The 18,912-nt window shown below is 31.4% G+C and overlaps 1 protein-coding gene across 1 annotated transcript; it reads right to left on the bottom strand.

The window, feature by feature from the left end:
- Positions 1-11,422: 11,422 nt before the first annotated feature.
- Positions 11,423-13,421, bottom strand: LOC139867970 (uncharacterized). The gene is made up of 2 exons (XM_071856311.1): positions 11,897-13,421; positions 11,423-11,805 (listed from the first exon to the last, which is right to left on the bottom strand). Exons 1-2 carry the CDS (start codon positions 13,419-13,421, stop codon positions 11,423-11,425), a joined length of 1,908 nt encoding a protein of 635 aa, XP_071712412.1.
- Positions 13,422-18,912: the final 5,491 nt, after the last annotated feature.

Here is an 18,912-nt window from a genome sequence, read left to right as displayed (position 1 = left end):
TTTGGACAAAACAACGACATAGCCATGGTAGTAACCCTTAACAGCGGGTATAACAGTTTTCTAAAATAATAAAAAAAGGCAGTTGTGGTGGTTTACTAAAAAAAAGAAAACAATTGAGAGATAAGTAGAGAGATAACGTGGTGAGGGTTTACGGTTTGGTGGATCAAGGTTGATAGTTATTCATGGTGGTGAGTTGGTGGTTGTAGTAGAGTGGTGGTAAGAGAAACATGAAATCAAATTGGGTGATGGTTGTGGTTTACAGAAGTAGAAACAAACACAGCACCATGGTGGTTATTAGTGGTGGCTTGTGGTATTGGAGGGTGGTGAACTCCGGTGTCGGTTGTAGGTGAAGAAGAAGAAGAAGAAGGGTGATCGAGAGATGTGTATGTATATCTCATATACATTAATATATATGCATATATGTTGATGATGCAAAACAAAAAGAAAACAAGCATAGTACGTCCATGAATTCAACATTCATACAGTAATTATAATTAATCAATCAAACAGAAAGTTATAATAATAATTGATGTGAGTATTAAGATATTTTAGCAGCCATGTACTATGGATTATTCTACCGACACTTCTCCCACGAAGTGCTATATCGTGCCTATTGCTAAACAGTTAATGTATAAAAGTGTTCCTAAAATTTCCAAATTTTTAGATTAAATATATTTAATTATTTCACTCATTAACTGTTCGAAACCTGATCAAAAAGGTTCAATAATTATTTATTTTCTGTTACAATTTATCTTATACGGAGTACTAATATTTAAACTTAAAAATGTAAAAATATTTTTAACAAATCTAAAATCTTCGTAATTAATTTACAGTGAAACTTTTATCTTAATCATTCATGAACATGTATTACATCTATATTAAAACTAATAAAATGTCAATCGAGTGTTACTGACGTTTACTAATTAGGCTCGAAATCAGTTATTTTTAATGTATTCTCTTTCTATATGCAAACAGTTTTAAATAGCAAGTTTTAACTACTAAAATAAATAGATTATTTATTTTTAATATAATTATATATATATACAAGAAATATTTACATACATATATATATATATATATATATATATATATATATATATATATATATATATATATATATATATATATATATATATATATATTTAAATATACATGTATCTATTTACAATTAGTTGTTCGTGAATCGTCGAGAACAGTCGAAGGTCAATTGAATATATGAAACAGTTCAAATGTAGTAACCCGAACTTTTCCATGTTTATATATATATTAAATGAAATTGTTATTTACATGATTAAGTGTTTCCAACATGTTAAGCAATCAAACTTGTTAAGACTTGATTAATTGAAATAGGTTTCATATAGACAATTGACCACCCAAGTTGACCGGTGATTCACGAACGTTAAAACTTGTAAAAACTATACGATGACATATATATGGTTATATATATAGTTAACATGATTTTATTATAAGTATTTATCTCATTAGGTATTTTAACAATGAGTTATATACATAAAAATGAGACTATTAATTTAAGAAACTCGAAAACGATATATATAACGATTATCGTTATAACAACGTCTTACTAGGTACATATGAATCATATTAAGATATTGATACACTTGGTTAATTATGTTAAATGATAAGTAAATATATTATTAAGTGTATTAAAAATGAAATACATATGTAAAAATAAGACTACTAACTTAATGATTTCGAAATGAGACATATATGTAACGATTATCGTTGTAACGACATTTAACTGTATATATATCATACTAAGATATATTATATATCATAATATCATGATAATATAACAATTTAACATCTCATTTGTTATAATAAACAATGGGTTAACAACATTCAACAAGATCGTTAACCTAAAGGTTTCAAAACAACATTTACATGTAACGACTAACGATGACTTAACGACTTAGTTAAAATGTATATACATGTAGTATTTTAATATGTATTCATACACTTTTGAAAGACTTCAAGAAACTTATCAAAATACTTCTACTTAACAAAAATTCTTACAATTACATCCTCGTTCAGTTTCATCAACAATTCTACTCGTATGCACCCGTATTCGTACTCATACAATACACAGCTTTTAGATGTATGTACTATTGGTATATACACTCCAATGATCAGCTCTTAGCTGCCCATGTGAGTCACCTAACACATGTGGGAACCATCATTTGGCAACTAGCATGAAATATCTCATAAAATTACAAAAATATGAGTAATCATTCATGACTTATTTACATGAAAACAAAATTACATATCCTTTATATCTAATCCATACACCAACGACCAAAAACACCTACAAACACTTTCATTCTTCAATTTTCTTTATCTAATTGATCTCTCTCAAGTTCTATCTTCAAGTTCTAAGTGTTCTTCATAAATTCCAAAAGTTCTAGTTTCATAAAATCAAGAATACTTCCAAGATTGCAAGTTTACTTCCAAGTTTTCTAAATCCATTCCAAGTAATCATCCAACATCAAGAAACCTTTATTACTTACAGTAGGTTATCTTTCTAATACAAGGTAATAATCATATTCAAAATTTTATTCAATTTCTATAACTATAACAATCTTATTTCGAGTGGAAATCTTACTTGAAATTGTTTTCGTGTCATGATTCTGCTTCAAGAACTTTCAATCCATCCAAGGATCCTTTGAAGCTAGAACTATTTTTCTCATTTTCAGTAGGTTTATCCAAGGAACTTGCAGTAGTAATGATGTTCATAACATCATTCGATTCATACATATAAAGCTATCTTATTCGAAGGTTTAAACTTGTAATCACTATAACATAGTTTAGTTAATTCTAAACTTGTTCGCAAATAAAAGTTAATCCTTCTAACTTGACTTTTAAAATCAACTAAACACATGTTCTATATCTATATGATATGCTAACTTAATGATTTAAAACCTGGAAACACGAAAAACACCGTAAAACCGGATTTACGCCGTCGTAGTAACACCGCGGGCTGTTTTGGGTTAGTTAATTAAAAACTATGTTAAACTTTGATTTAAAAGTTGTTATTCTGGGAAAATGATTTTTATTATGAACATGAAACTATATCAAAAAATTATGGTTAAACTCAAAGTGGAAGTATGTTTTCTAAAATGGTCATCTAGATGTCGTTCTTTCGACTGAAATGACTACCTTTACAAAAACGACTTGTAACTTATTTTTCCGACTATAAACCTATACTTTTTCTGTTTAGATTCATAAAATAGAGTTCAATATAAAACCATAGCAATTTGATTCACTCAAAACGGATTTAAAATGAAGAATTTATGGGTAAAACAAGATTGGATAATTTTTCTCATTTTAGCTACGTAAAAATTGGTAACAAATCTATTCCAACCATAACTTAATCAACTTATATTGTATATTATGTAATCTTGAGATACCATAGACACGTATACAATGTTTCGACCTATCATGTCGACACATCTATATATATTTCGGAACAACCATAGACACTCTATATGTGAATGTTGGAGTTAGCTATACAGGGTTGAGGTTGATTCCAAAATATATATAGTTTGAGTTGTGATCAATACTGAGATACGTATACACTGGGTCGTGGATTGATTCAAGATAATATTTATCGATTTATTTATGTACATCTAACTGTGGACAACTAGTTGTAGGTTACTAACGAGGACAGCTGACTTAATAAACTTAAAACATCAAAATATATTAAAAGTGTTGTAAATATATTTTGAACATACTTTGATATATATGTATATATTGTTATAGGTTCGTGAATCAACCAGTGGCCAAGTCTTACTTCCCGACGAAGTAAAAATCTGTGAAAGTGAGTTATAGTCCCACTTTTATAATCTAATATTTTTGGGGATGAGAATACATGCAGGTTTTATAAATGATTTACAAAATAGACACAAGTACGTGAAACTACATTCTATGGTTGAATTATCGAAATCGAATATGCCCCTTTTTATTAAGTCTGGTAATCTAAGAATTAGGGAACAGACACCCTAATTGACGCGAATCCTAAAGATAGATCTATTGGGCCTAACAAACCCCATCCAAAGTACCAGATGCTTTAGTGCTTCGAAATTTATATCATATCCGAAGGGTGTCCCGGAATGATGGGGATATTCTTATATATGCATCTTGTTAATGTCGGTTACCAGGTGTTCACCATATGAATGATTTTTATCTCTATGTATGGGATGTGTATTGAAATATGAAATCTTGTGGTCTATTGTTACGATTTGATATATATATATATAGGTTAAACCTATAACTCACCAACATTTTTATTGACGTTTAAAGCATGTTTATTCTCAGGTGAATACTAAGAGCTTCCGCTGTTGAATACTAAAATAAGGACAAGATTTGGAGTCCATGTTTGTATGATATTGTGTAAAAACTGCATTCAAGAAACTTATTTCGATGTAACATATTTGTATTGTAAACCATTATGTAATGGTCGTGTGTAAACAGGATATTTTAGATTATCATTATTTGATAATCTACATAAAGCTTTTTAAACCTTTATTTATGAAATAAAGGTTATGGTTTGTTTTAAAAATGAATGCAGTCTTTGAAAAATGTCTCATATAGAGGTCAAAACCTCGCAACGAAATCAATTAATATGGAACGTTTTTAATCAATAAGAACGGGACATTTCATCAAACCTTTTGAGACTCAACCTAACAAACTTTTCTTATTGTGTCAAAAATATTAAATCGTATTGAGAGTTTGATTTAAAATTAGTCGAAATTTTCCGGGTCGTGACATATTGGATGTATATTGAAATATGAAATCTTGTGGTCTATTATTATGATTTGATAATATATAGGTTAAACCTATAACTCACCAACATTTTTGTTGACGTTTTAAGCATGTTTATTCTCAGGTGATTATTAAGAGCTTCCGCTGTTGCATACTAAAATAAGGACAAGATTTGGAGTCCATGGTTGTATGATATTGTGTAAAAACTGCATTCAAGAAACTTATTTTTGATGTAATATATTCTTATTGTAAACCATTATGTAATGGTCGTGTGTAAACGGTATATTTTAGATTATCATTATTTGATAATCTAAGTAATGCTTTTTAAACCTTTATCGATAAAATAAAGGTTATGGTTGTTTTAAAAATGAATGCAGTCTTTGAAAAACGTCTCATATAGAGGTCAAAACCTCGCGACGAAATCAATTAATATGGAACGTTTATAATCAATATGAACGGGACATTTCAAAGTGCAAACGCATTTAACATGTAAAACGTATACAATAACATTAACATAAACATATGAACCTCAACATTAACATAAGACTATGAGATGTTTATACAAACCTTGACTACTTCCCATTTCAAAGGACCCCTAGCCCTGTTGAAAATTAGATAAAAATACAAATAATTAACAGTTAATGCAGAATACTGTTATTTAAAATAATATTTAAATAAACAATTAATTAAAATAAACAAAGTAGTCTTATTGATTTATACAATCTGCAAGTAGATAATTGTTTATCGTCTCCTGTTGTTTCCTATTCAGTGAATCAAGTATAATTCCTTTGTTCTCTTTTAGCGATACAAAAAACAATACCCAGTGGCCTCTAGAAAAATAAAAACAACGTTCATTTAGAAGATAATATATATATATATATATATATATATATATATATATATATATATATATATATATATATATATATATATATATATATATATATATATATATATATATATATATATATATATATATATATAAGCATTGTTATATATATTAGTAATGATATAATTTGAAGATTTACATACTTCTGAACATATGCTGCGAAGAAATAATCATAAGTAGATTTGAAGGCGGTCTTCAAGTAGTCTATCACATCATTTTTGCCAGATTCAATCAAATTGCTTAGTATTGAATAAGGGTTAATTAACCCATATGGTTTGGTAAAGGCTATTTTCATAAAGTTGTGTATACCCCTGACAAATATGAAGTAAAAGGCCATATGATGTTACCGTTCAACTTAAACTATAGTCAAACATGTGCATAAGTAAAATATGATACATATGAAAACATGTTACTCTCAATGTAACCTATATGAATATGAAAACATGTGCAAAAGATAATATAAATGTACTTACATTATGAAGGAAAATATAATGCTGCAATCCAACCAACCCTTTTTCCAAAATGTCATGATGTCATCAACATCAATCGTAGTTACCAAATTACCTGTTACGCCTGCAAACATACCAGGAGGGGTATTAAGTGTACATCCGGATGTAGGATCTTCTCTAGTCATCCATATAGTATACACTTCTTGTACAATTGGTCTGTCGGGTATGGCATTCTCCAATATGATCAGCTGGGTAAGCACATCTTGTTTTTTCATTTTTTTGTAAATCTGTTATTGGTTGGTTAGTTGCAACAACCTGAAGACCACATCATCAAAATTTTCTTATATATTAATATAATTTTGTAAGTTGAATTATATATGGTAAGTACTAATTTGAACATATACCTGCTTACTAATAGGAGCAGCACTTATATCAATCTGCTTATTACTTGGAGAAACATTTTTATCATTTCATTTTTTTTTTTGAAATTCACCAGTGTTTGATTTTGTTTCACCCTCCTGTTAACAAATATAATATTTACATTAAAAAATAGTTACTAATCACACTAGTTTTGTAGTTACTGTTGTATGTTAGTGATTTATCATTTTAGGAAATTCTAAAAATAAGCAATTATGTAGGTACCTTTTTATTTAACAGACACATTCTCAAGACAGGCCATGGTATGAAAGCCCCTACAGCTTCCTTCAATGTATTAATCTCAAAATATTTATCTGGTATTGGAAGCAACACAGATTCATAGCGAGGCAGGACATGTTTTATCGACACCTTCATGTATCCTGGTAACATACGTTGTCCATGTATTAGGGTATGGTTGGTTTCATACAAAATCCCCCTAGCACACGGTATAAGTTCTGTACTTTTGGGATTCAGCAACATAATTTCTGTATGCGTCTATAGTGAACATGAATAAGGAAAAATTACATTTATAGTTAAAAGTATAAAGTTATGTATCACATAGAAGAATAATGAGTAAAATTTTTAAAATAATTGAGAGTAAAAACAATAACCTTTATTTGTTGCAATTCAATCACTGTTTGTGGTGTCAACCCTGTTATTTTCCCATTACTTTCTTGCACAGTACAATCGAAGGGAGCCAGTTTCATAACAGGCCATTGAACATGTGATCCTATGACATCCTTTAAGATCTCCTTCTTCGAATCTTTTGAAATGCCTTTTAGCGGTATTGGAGTTCTCATGGACATGTAACCCTTACTAATTTTTGTTATTTTAACCTTCATGTAAAAAGGTAACACTTTTTCCCCATCTACTTCTGTATCTTCGTTGGTTGGGTATATCGTACCCTTAGCACATACAATATGGTCTATACGATCCGGGTCAAATAAGAAGACTACAACCGGCTCCTAAAAACATCAGCAAAACAAGAAATGTATTTATTAGTTTATAATCCAATTTTAAGTGAATAAAAAACTGCCAATTACCTGTGTAGTTTGAAAATTTAACAGTGATTTATATTTCACCCGATCCATCAATTCACGAGACCCTTGATTTTGCATGGCTAGTCCCTCCACGTTATGTTGTTTCGTCACCCTTTGCTGTTCAACCTCTCTTCACTGTTCAACCTGTCTCCTCTGTTCCTCCTCTCTATACCTTTCCTCCTCCCAACTCTTTTGTACCTCTATCCGCCTGTCCTCCTCTCTACGCCTTTCCTCCGCCCTCGTTTTTTCCTCCTCTATCTGCCTTTCATCCTCTCTACGCATTTCCTCAACTCTCATTTGTTCTTCCAGATCTTGATTGTTATCAACTACCTCATCATGCCTCATCACTTGTTCATCTACTACTTGTGCGTCCATTAGTGGCATCTGTATCTCTGAGTCAGCATGTGATCCGGAATTTTCTTTTGTTTTACGCTCTTCTATACGCTCGTCTACTATTGCCCTTATCTTTTCCACTGTAAATACTTGTTCTACCTTTTGTCTTTTTCGATGTAGGCCCGTGCTATAGCCTAACATGCTACTAAGACCCCTAGTTCTACCTCCATGTTCTTTCCCTACATGTTCTAACAACGCATCCCCACCCTCTTTATCCGTCCTAACCTGAAACAAATCAACAAAAAAGTTTATGTTATACAAGTATTTTAAATACTTAATTATAAGAATATAAATTAATACAAATTAAATTCTAATACAATTTTATCTATAAGCGATGAATTTGTCTCGGGAGATTTCGTCTTCACTTCTTTATCTGGCCTCATCCTGCCCAAAACATAATTCCTCGCAGCGGGATTACTGATATCATGGTATATCGTACGCTTGTTAGGATCATTTTTTTCCAGCTCCCACTTTTTTTCAAGGCCACGATATCCTGAACGACCAACACGGGCATAATTATCTTTATTTTGTTCCAACACGTTTTTCCTCCCTCGTTCTCGTAGAGCCTTAACCTGTTACATATGATTACAGAACACATCAGTTAAAATAGCACAATCTAAATACAAAACCATTAGATGTTCAATGAATAAAACTAACCCTTTTTGCTGGTGTGTTTTCTCGTTCACAAAACGTTCTCCATTTATCCGGGGTAATGAAAAAGTAATCTTCAACTTCTTCATAAGGAAGCAGTTTATCATCCATATACTTGCGTAACTTTTGCCTAAATCTCTTAAACGCTCCGTTGCAATGATGAAGTGTTTTTATCTTTGCAAAATCATCTCGGATGAAATGTGTTTCCTGTTGAATTAAACTTAGTTGATACATAAATAAATAACGATTACATACGCTAAAATCACTAATTGGTTACCTTGATTTCCAACCATAATGCATCTTTATCCTCTGGAGGTATTAGTTGCCAATCATCTACAAGATAATCAATCCTTCGCCTAGTTATAACACCTATATTAGTGGAAAAAATCTTTTGATTTTCTCCAATGGCTTCCCCGAAATTGTTAAACTCTATCTCAATTGGAACCACTGGTGTTTTTAGTTTGTTAACACATCTCTTTGTCTTATTATTCCTTTGTGGTTGTTGAGCAACAACACCCATATCAATTGCAGTGTTATTGTTTTGATTCTGTACACCATACACATTAGTAAATACAAATGTAACATTACTAAAATTTTCAATTAACTGTACATACACAATACTCATAATTCATAATTCTGTACAAAACCATAATTCTGTACAGACACAATATTCATAAATCATAATTTAATATAGACACAGTATTCATAAATCATAATTCATAATATTCATAATTTATAATTCATAATTCTGTACAAAACCATTAGATTCATAATTCTGTACACAATATTCATAATTCATATTCATAATTCATAATTCATAATTCATAATTAACTGTACATAAAATTACTAACATTTTCAATTAACTGTACAAAACCATTTACACTTATAACTGTACAGACACAATATTCATAAATTATAATTCATAATTCTGTATATGTATAAATACATCTATCCTAATTAGCTATATATAGATGTACTATAAGCAATTAATACACGTACCATGATAAATGATTGAAGCAGATATTGTCGATTTTATGCAGTTGGTTCGACTTGAAGCAGGAAATAGGTTAATGAAGAATTCCAATTGTTTAATTAAGAATTCAAATATGTCGAAGCATCCGAGTATTGTAGTAAATGATTTAGGGGTTTTCGATCGAAGCTTGGGGTATTAGGGTTGAAGTCGTGTTGTTCGATGGCGGTTACGAGAAGAAAGTTGATCTGAGTTGGTTTTTGTGTAATCGTGTATTAGATTTGGATTATTTGAATAGATTTTAATAATTTGGCGGTCGATGATGAATTATTTAGCGGGTAACAATTATCAATCTTAATTTCAATAATTGGTTTAATTACATGATTAAGAAAATAATACTAATATTATTAAAAATAATAATAATAATAATAGATTTCAGTAAAATAATAATAAAAGCTTACTGTATAAAAATAATATCAATAAGTATTAAATATTAACACAATAAATCTAGTGTGTATAAAAAATTTAAAAAATCTAAATTCAATAATTAAAAAATACCTACAACTTCATAATAAAAATATCAATAATAAATTTTTATGTATCTTGGACCTCATCTCCCTCACGGTGGTCTTCTCTGAAATAAATTGTATCATTTTCATTAACTTCATTCATAGGTGCAACACCGACTGAAAAGGGAGGTAACTCGTCAAATTGGTCGTATTCTTCCTCATCGACAACATCTTCAACACCAACAATTCGTCATTTTCCGAATTGTACCACATGCCACCTGCTTTCCTTCGGGTCTTCAATATAAAATACTTGGGTAACTAGTGTTGCTAAAACGAATGGTTCTGTTGGATAACCATTAGTGGATAAATTTACTGTCATAAAACCATCTTCATCAATTTTAACTCCTTTTTGATTATCAGACCACTTACACGTAAACAAGGGTACACAGATCGAACCGCCGTATTCTAATTCCCATATTTCTTCAATGACACCGTAATATGAGTTTTCAGCGATCCTTAATCTTTCTTCACGGTTGACAATGGTTACTTCAGTCTGAGAGGCTATGACCGTCACTCCGCTATTTCATGTCCTACCCTTATCATATTGTGTTTTGGTGTGAAATGTATACCCATTAATCTCATAGCCTTGATATCTTATCACTTGTCTGGGACCGAATGCTAAAACCTGTACTGTTTTATCAACATATGGAAGTGTGCTCCTAACTTTATCTTTCAACCATTCTGAAAATTTGTTTTTGTGTTGTTTAGCCAACCATTTTGCATTCCATTGACGGTTCTCTCGTTTCAAGCACGAATCGTGCTCCTGTATATACGGATCAATAGCTGTAGTGTGTTGTAACACAGTAAAATGTGCGTCATGTATATCGCCAACATTTTTTGGATACCCCAAATCGCGCCCAATTGTCCCTTGGCCAAATAGTCTACCTTCATGTCGACTTAATCGAATCCCGACACTTTTGATCCCATCCATATATTCTGTGCAGAAGTCGATGGCCTCTTCGAAAGCATATCCTTCGACGATACTACCTTCTGGTCGATTGTGGTTCCTTACATACCCTTTTAAGATACTCATATATCTTTCGAATGGATACATGTAGCGTAAGAAAACTGGACCGGATTCCTTGATTTCTCCGACAATGTGAGAAACCAAGTGAACCATGACATCAAAGAAAGAAGGTGGAAAATACATCTCAAGTTCACAAAGAGTGAGTATAATATCTCTTTGATATTCATTCAAAACCTTAGGATCAATCACCTTCGAATGAATCATGTTGAAAAATAAGCATAGTTTTGTTATTGTGTGTCATATGCGGTCAGGTAAAATTCCACGAATTGCAATAGAAATCATCTGAGTCATTAGTACATGACAGTCATGTGACTTCATACCGGATAACTTCAAATCTTTCATCGAAACCAATTTCCTAATGTTAGACGAATAACCTGATGGAACCTTAACACCATATAAACATTCGCAAAATTTAGTTTTCTCGTCCTTCGACGTGGTGTAACAAGCTGGGGGAAGAAACTTGGTGATCCTTCCTGGTATTGGTTTAGGTGTTAACTCAGGTCTGATATTCATTAGTTCCATGTCCTTTCGTACCTTAATTCCGTCTTTTGTTTTTCCAGGAATGTTTAACAGTAACCCCACCAAACTTTCACAAACATTTTTCTCGATATGCATAACATCTAGACAATGTCGGACGCACAAATGCTTCCAATATGGTAATTCCCAAAATATGGATTTTTTTTTTCCACATCCCTTTCGGCGGACCATTACCGGTTTTTCCCAACACAACTTTTAGCTTCCTAACCATTTTGAAAATAGTTTTTCCATCCGATCGTGGTGGTAGAACGCTTTTCTCTACAGTACCATCAAATAAGTCATTTTTGAAGCGATAAGGGTGATTCATAGCAAGCTCTCTTCTATGTCCCATAAATGCTGGTTTCCTACAATTTTTCAACCATATCGAGTGAGTATTTTTCTCACAAATAGGACATGCCTTTTTCCCTTTCGTAGTATATCCAGACAAATTACCATATGCTGGAAAATCATTAATGGTGCAAAAAAGCATTGCCCGTAGTTGGAAGTACTCTTTCTTGTATGAATCATAGACTTGTACACCGTTATCCCATAGTAACTTTAAGTCATCAAACAACGGTGCCAAATAAACATCAATGTCGTTTCCAGGTTGTTTTGGGCCTTGAATTAAAAGGGATAGCATTGTGTGTTTTCGTTTCATACATAGCCAAGATGGAAGGTTGTAAATGCATAACAAAACAGGCCACGTGCTATGACCGCTACCCAAATCTCCAAAAGGATTCATTCCATCTGAACTAAGTCCCAACCTAATGTTTCGTATCTCATTCCCAAAGTCTTCAAATTCATTATCAATAGTTCTCCATTGAACTGAATCGGCCACATGTCTTATTTTTCCATCCTTTTTACGCTCTTCCGCATGCCAACGTAATAATTTTGCATTTTTGGTATTTGCAAATAACCTCTTCAATCTTGGTATGATAGGGAAATACCACAATACTTTTGCAGGAGGTCCATTTTCATCAGTGTCTTCGTCAGTTGGTTTTCCACATTTATACCTAGATGTACCACATACCTTACATTCATGAAGGTTTTCATTTTCATTCCTGTATAGCATACAATCATTTGGACATGCATGTATTCTTTGTATTTCCAATTCCATCGGGCACATCAATTTCTTGGCATAGTATCTTGAAACCGGCAACTCATTATCTTCGGGGAGCATTTTATGCAACAACTCTAACAAGCTAGTGAAACTTGTGTCGCTCCAACCATTGTTTGCTTTTATATTTAACAGTTTTATCACGGCAGAAAGTTTTGAAAATTTCGTACAACCGTTGTATAAATGTTTTTCAGAGTCAACTTTAAGTTGTTCAAATTTCTCATGATACTTTTCGTCAAAATTATCCTCAATATCCTCAAACATGGCCTCAAAATTATCGTTATAACTAATGTATGAATCTTTTTCGTTTAATTGATTGGAATCTAAAGAGCCTGGGTTATGATCGATTAATGATTCACCGTGATAAGACCAACACGTGTACCCTCTCATAAATCCGTTTATTATAAGATGATTTCTGATATCGGTAGAGTCCTTGAAGGACTTCCCATTCATACATTTTTTACAAGGACAAGTGATTACAGTGCTTCCTTTATTTAATTGATCAGTCTCCGCAATGGTTATAATTTCTTCAAGCCGTTTCAGATAGTCGGGGCTAGTCCGTCCTATGTCGTACATCCATTTAGTCCGATCAATCCGATCCATCTGTATAAAAATCAGAAAATTAATGGATTAATAAAAATTAATCAACAACTATGATGTATTTAATTATTATTATAATTTATAAGTATAAGTATATAATATATATATATATATATATATATATATATATATATATATATATATATATATATATATATATAATAACATAAGTAAATATAATATCATAATTTATAAGTATTAAATTATTATCATCTGTATTTAATTAATAACATAATTCATCTGTATCACCATCGACATTACTCATCGACATTCTGTACGTTAACCCCAATTCCCAACTTCCAAATCCCAATTACTCGTCGATCACCATCGACATTCTATGAACCCTAATAGATATAACAAACCCCGTAACCAGATCATTTGTTTATCTAATTGATCGTCAACTAACAATTCCCCTTTCAAAACCTGAATCAAACCTTATTCAATTCCCCTTTCATCAAAGCCACAGAATTTTAATTCGTTTTCATAATAGCATAATCATTTCCTGTTGCAAATCAATTACAACTACTATTCGACTAATTCTATTCAATTCCTGCTCGTTTTTAATTTCCGTTTATGCAAGTATTAAAGATGATGAAAAAAGGATTTTCAAAGAAAGCAGCAGCAAGGTTTCCCAAACAAATACCCTCTCCGCCCCAAACAGATAGTGCTACTGTTCAGGTTTGTTCATATTGTGATTTATTATTCTTTTTAATTAGTTCATATAATAGAAAATCAAACACCCTCAATTCTAGTTTGATTTTGGTTTGATTATGTGCTATGTCAGTAAACTTGTTATTGCATGTTGTGTATGTGTGCTGTGATTAATGTATTATTCATAAAACCTAAATAATACCATAACACTTGGCTGTAATGTTCATAACACATAAAAATTATGAAAAAAGTTTCACGATTGTTGTAAAGTAACAAGAATGTGTATCCGATCTTAAGGGGTATATGAATTTGTATAATGTATTTAGATCTTAAGGTGTATATGAAACTGTTTAGATGTGTTCGTAAAGTATCAAAAATAGAGTTAAATATTGTGGTATAAAATAGTTTCATATTCTTGACTATTGTATTTTGTGTACAGGACACACTAACAGAACAGGAAAAAAAAGTCTTCACAAACTCAAAGAGAATGATGTGGTTCCAATAAAGGTTGAGTTTGACGAATTCGGGCAAGCCATAGGAAAAAACCAAGCGGTGCTTGCTACTAATATCGGTGTTTTAACAAGGCTTCATTGTAATTTTGTTGCAAAAAATTGGAAACATGTATCTAATGAAGATAAAGAAGCATTATGGTTGAAAATCAAGGTATACAAGTTAAAGAATTATGTTTTACTATGTTTAATTTACTTATATATTGACATTCACCACTAACGTACATTTAACTTTTACAGCAACATCATTTTATCAAAGATGATAATGCAAAGAAAACAACAATTCAAAAATGCAACACAGCATTTACGAGATTTAGGCGCAAATTACGAACATTTATGGATGACGGAAAATTGCCTTATGTTGAAGTAAAAGAGTACAACATCATAAGTCCAGAAAAATGGACAAAGTTTTGTGAAATTGAAAGAACACTCGAAAAAATGGTTAGTTTTATTCACTTGATTTCTTTATAAACTAATATGGACTAACATTGTGATATTGTAAATAATGTTAACTTCAATCCCATGTACATTGTATAGGCACTAAGATTTGAAAGAAGGATAAACGCCATGCAAAAATAGAGAGAAAGGTATTCCCGTGTAGGTCGTTCAGGATATCGTGGGAAAATAGCCCAATGGGAGACGAAAAAGAACGATCCTGTTACGCATACGCCTTTCCACGATATCGTTGATCCTGCTACAAGGAATTACGTACTGGGTAGGTTGAAGCGAGATGAATATGGGAAAAGTATCATATGTCCCGAATCAGACGTGTCACTAATTCAGAACATCGTAATATAATTTATTTTTAATCTGTATTTATATATATCCTTAAAATTACAAAAGTGTTCTGTATCTTATTACATTGGTTGTTTTGTTCCATGTTAAGACAGATAAAGAGGGGGGGGGGGATGCATTGTTACTCCATCTAGGGAAAGAACATGGTGGTAGAACAAGGGGTGTCAGTAGCACAATAGGGTACAACAAAAGAAAAAAGAAAGAAAAAGGAAATAAAAGAGGGGCGAAGAAGCAGAGAGTAGAGGAAGAAGCCACACAAAAGCCTGATAATAATCATGCTAACCTTGATCATGATTCTGATGTGTCTGATGATGCAGATGATGCAGATGATACCGAGCATGATAATGATGATGATGACAAATATGATGATGATAACAATGATGGTAATGATGATGATGTTGATGATGGTAATGATGGTAATGATGATGATGATGATAACAATGATGGTAATGATGATGATGTTGATAATGGTAATGATGGTAATGATGATGATGATGATGATGATGATGATGATGATGATGATGTAAGTAATGATGATGATGATGGTAATGATGGTAATAATGATCAAGATACTGAGCCTGTTGATGAGTACAACGAGAATCATAATGAAAATGATTCTGTTGATGAGGATAATGATGGTAATGATGGTAATGATGATGATCATGCTGGTAATGATTATGATGATAATAATGATGGTAATAATCTTCAAGATTATGAGCCTGTTGATGTGTACAAAGATAATCAGGATGCAAATGAGTTTATAGATAACAACAAGAAGAAAGTTGATGTTAACTAGAATGTTGTTGGTCAGAACATGGTTGAGATTGAAGAAGCCAACCAGATAGGGCAAACAAACAACGTTGACATTCCAATGGTCAACCTAGTTGGTCAGACAGGCATGGAAAAAGAAGTTGTTGAAGAAGATGATGATGAAATGATTGCATATATTGGTTCAGAACTAAGGAGTCCAAGAGTAGTGAAGGAACCAATTGTGAAGCAAAAAATTCCAATAAAAAAAAGGAAGTCCGAACGCATCTTGTTGATGAAGCTGTCCAAAACAGTGTACGTAAAAAATGGAATAGGTATGAGTGAAAATAATCACATTATCATGTAATGAAGAACAGCCGCTATGATCCTACTTTAATTTGTAAGTGTACTTTTGTAATTAAATTGACATGTTATTTTCTGATGTTATGTAATTAAGCTGTATTGTTTTATATAATTGTGTTTCTGTGCATATTGTGTTTAAATTGGTATGTATGATTGTTGTGGGGATTCTTGCTCTTAATTTTACCCCTCCACCTGGATTTTGTGTCATTATTAATAATGTTGCAATCTACTGGGTCCACTGTGTATTAACATTAGGTTTATGGGTGTACATTTGTTCCATGCTAGTGATCTAGGTATTAGTTATTACTGCCTTAGGGTTTTGGGTCAAATATACCATTGTACATGGATAATGGGTAATAGGCATTGATACTTTACTGGTATGGGTCGAAAAGACCCTTGGAATTTTGTGTGGGTAAAAATTTGCACAGTTCAAAAGTAATTTGGGCTATGAATCCAATGGTGTTTTTTAATCATTTGAACCATTGAATCCAATTGTCTTGGTAAAAAATTTGCCTTCGCAATTGTAAATTGGACTATGAATCCAACTAGTACCGGTAGTTTTTCGTTCAACATGAATCCATTGGATTTGTTTTAAATAGGGTCTGATTTGCAAAAGTTAAATTATATCATGGGATTTGTTATTTATTTATGTTACAGTTGTTTTGTATGTGTATATATGCGTCTTGTATGCGCTGCTTCACTTTTGTACAGGAATTGTTTTTTACACAACATTACAAAACACCAGCATCACCATGCTTGGTTTTTTAGAACGTCCAGGAATTGGCTTCCCTTTTGTTCACAATAGTGTTGCGTAATCTTGTTAACAGTTTTGTTGTGTTGTAGAGTTGAATGGGTGTGATATAGAATCAATCATATCAATTGTGTCATTTTATAGTGTTATTAGCTGATTGTTACAGCAAAACAATTGAATACAATTAATTGTTTACAATTGTATTCATACAATTATTTACAATTGTATTCGTACAAGGACTAGCACAAAAATATCCAAAACTTCAGTTCCAGATCACTTATTCAATTACTATATTACCAATTACAACTATATTTTGTAGTATGATTACAAACAACAACCATATGTATTAAATTCAACACAACAACAAAACATAAAAAGAAAGAAAGTGTTACCTCTGATTGAATACGAAAACTACAGCTGAAGATGATGATCAATGAATGGATTAAACTTAAAAGCTATGAATGAATGAATGAATGAATAGATAAGTCTTATAAACTTGTACGTTCGTATTATTTTTTTATAAGATTTTATGGGTGATTATATAAGTTATTAGTTATAGATAATTATAGTATAGTTAATTTTGTATTTTAATTATAAGTATAGTTTTCCTAATTAAAATCAAATTCAAACTCAATCGTAACAAACTTCCTATTTTTTAGCTCGTAGTTTATTAATTGGACGTGTTACATAATTTGTTATTTAGACGTGTTACATAGTTGGTGTTACGTCCAAGCCCAGTTAAGGATCCATTTAAAGTTTTAAACCGACCCAAGCCCAATTAAGGATCCATTTTAAGTTGCAAACCGACCCATTAGATGATATCGGTAACCGAGCTTCATATTTTATTTAAATACATACAGAAGATCAAAAGATCTTCTTCACTTGCTTCCATCCTTCGACATCGAAACTGCTTCACCTACTTTCGTTCGTGTATCTCTAAGTTAATCAGGTTATTCTTTTTTCTCGATCATCATTTATAATACTTCTATACAGTTATCGATCTATTAAAAATTGTTAAAGAAGTATTTTAATATGTTAAACTTTAGCTTCGACTTTGCTTAGGGTTTATACTCAAGCAACTATTTTTTTTTACTTTAAAATTGCATAATATATCACCAATTTAATGATTCTTTCTTTATTTGTTTGCCTTTTCATCGATTTGATTATTTGGTTCACATATTACGTAGAACCCTTAAAAATGCTTCCTTAAAAATGCTTCATTGTCGAAACAGTCATGTGTATTTGTAAAATGATTCATTGTCTGCAAGATTTTAACAATCTTGTTGCTTATGGTTTTTCTAACAATTTTTTTATTATGAATGACAGAGTTAACAAATCCTTTTTCAATTTAATTATTATTTAAAGTATATAAATTTAAAATTTTTTATAGAACTTAAGACATCTTTTTGTTTTTTACAACATCACAAAATTTCATAAGTATATAGACTTTTAGTATATCCTTATGTTAACAATTTTGGTGCTGTTAGACACGAATTTATATTAATAATACTTTGAAATAAATATAAGGCTTTTTCAATTGATATATATCTGACATATGTTTGCTTAAATGCATTATTTAATGAAGAAAACATGGGTGATAATGACGACGTTGTGATGATCAACGCTGAAGAGTTTGTGGCTGCAGTTGCAAACGCTCCTCCAAGGTTGAAGTATAATG

Source organism: Rutidosis leptorrhynchoides, chromosome 9 (assembly GCF_046630445.1).
Source record: "Rutidosis leptorrhynchoides isolate AG116_Rl617_1_P2 chromosome 9, CSIRO_AGI_Rlap_v1, whole genome shotgun sequence".
Classification (NCBI taxonomy): Eukaryota; Viridiplantae; Streptophyta; class Magnoliopsida; order Asterales; family Asteraceae; genus Rutidosis; species Rutidosis leptorrhynchoides.
Note: the sequence above shows the minus strand (reverse complement) of the source record. Positions and strands in the feature narration are given on the sequence as shown.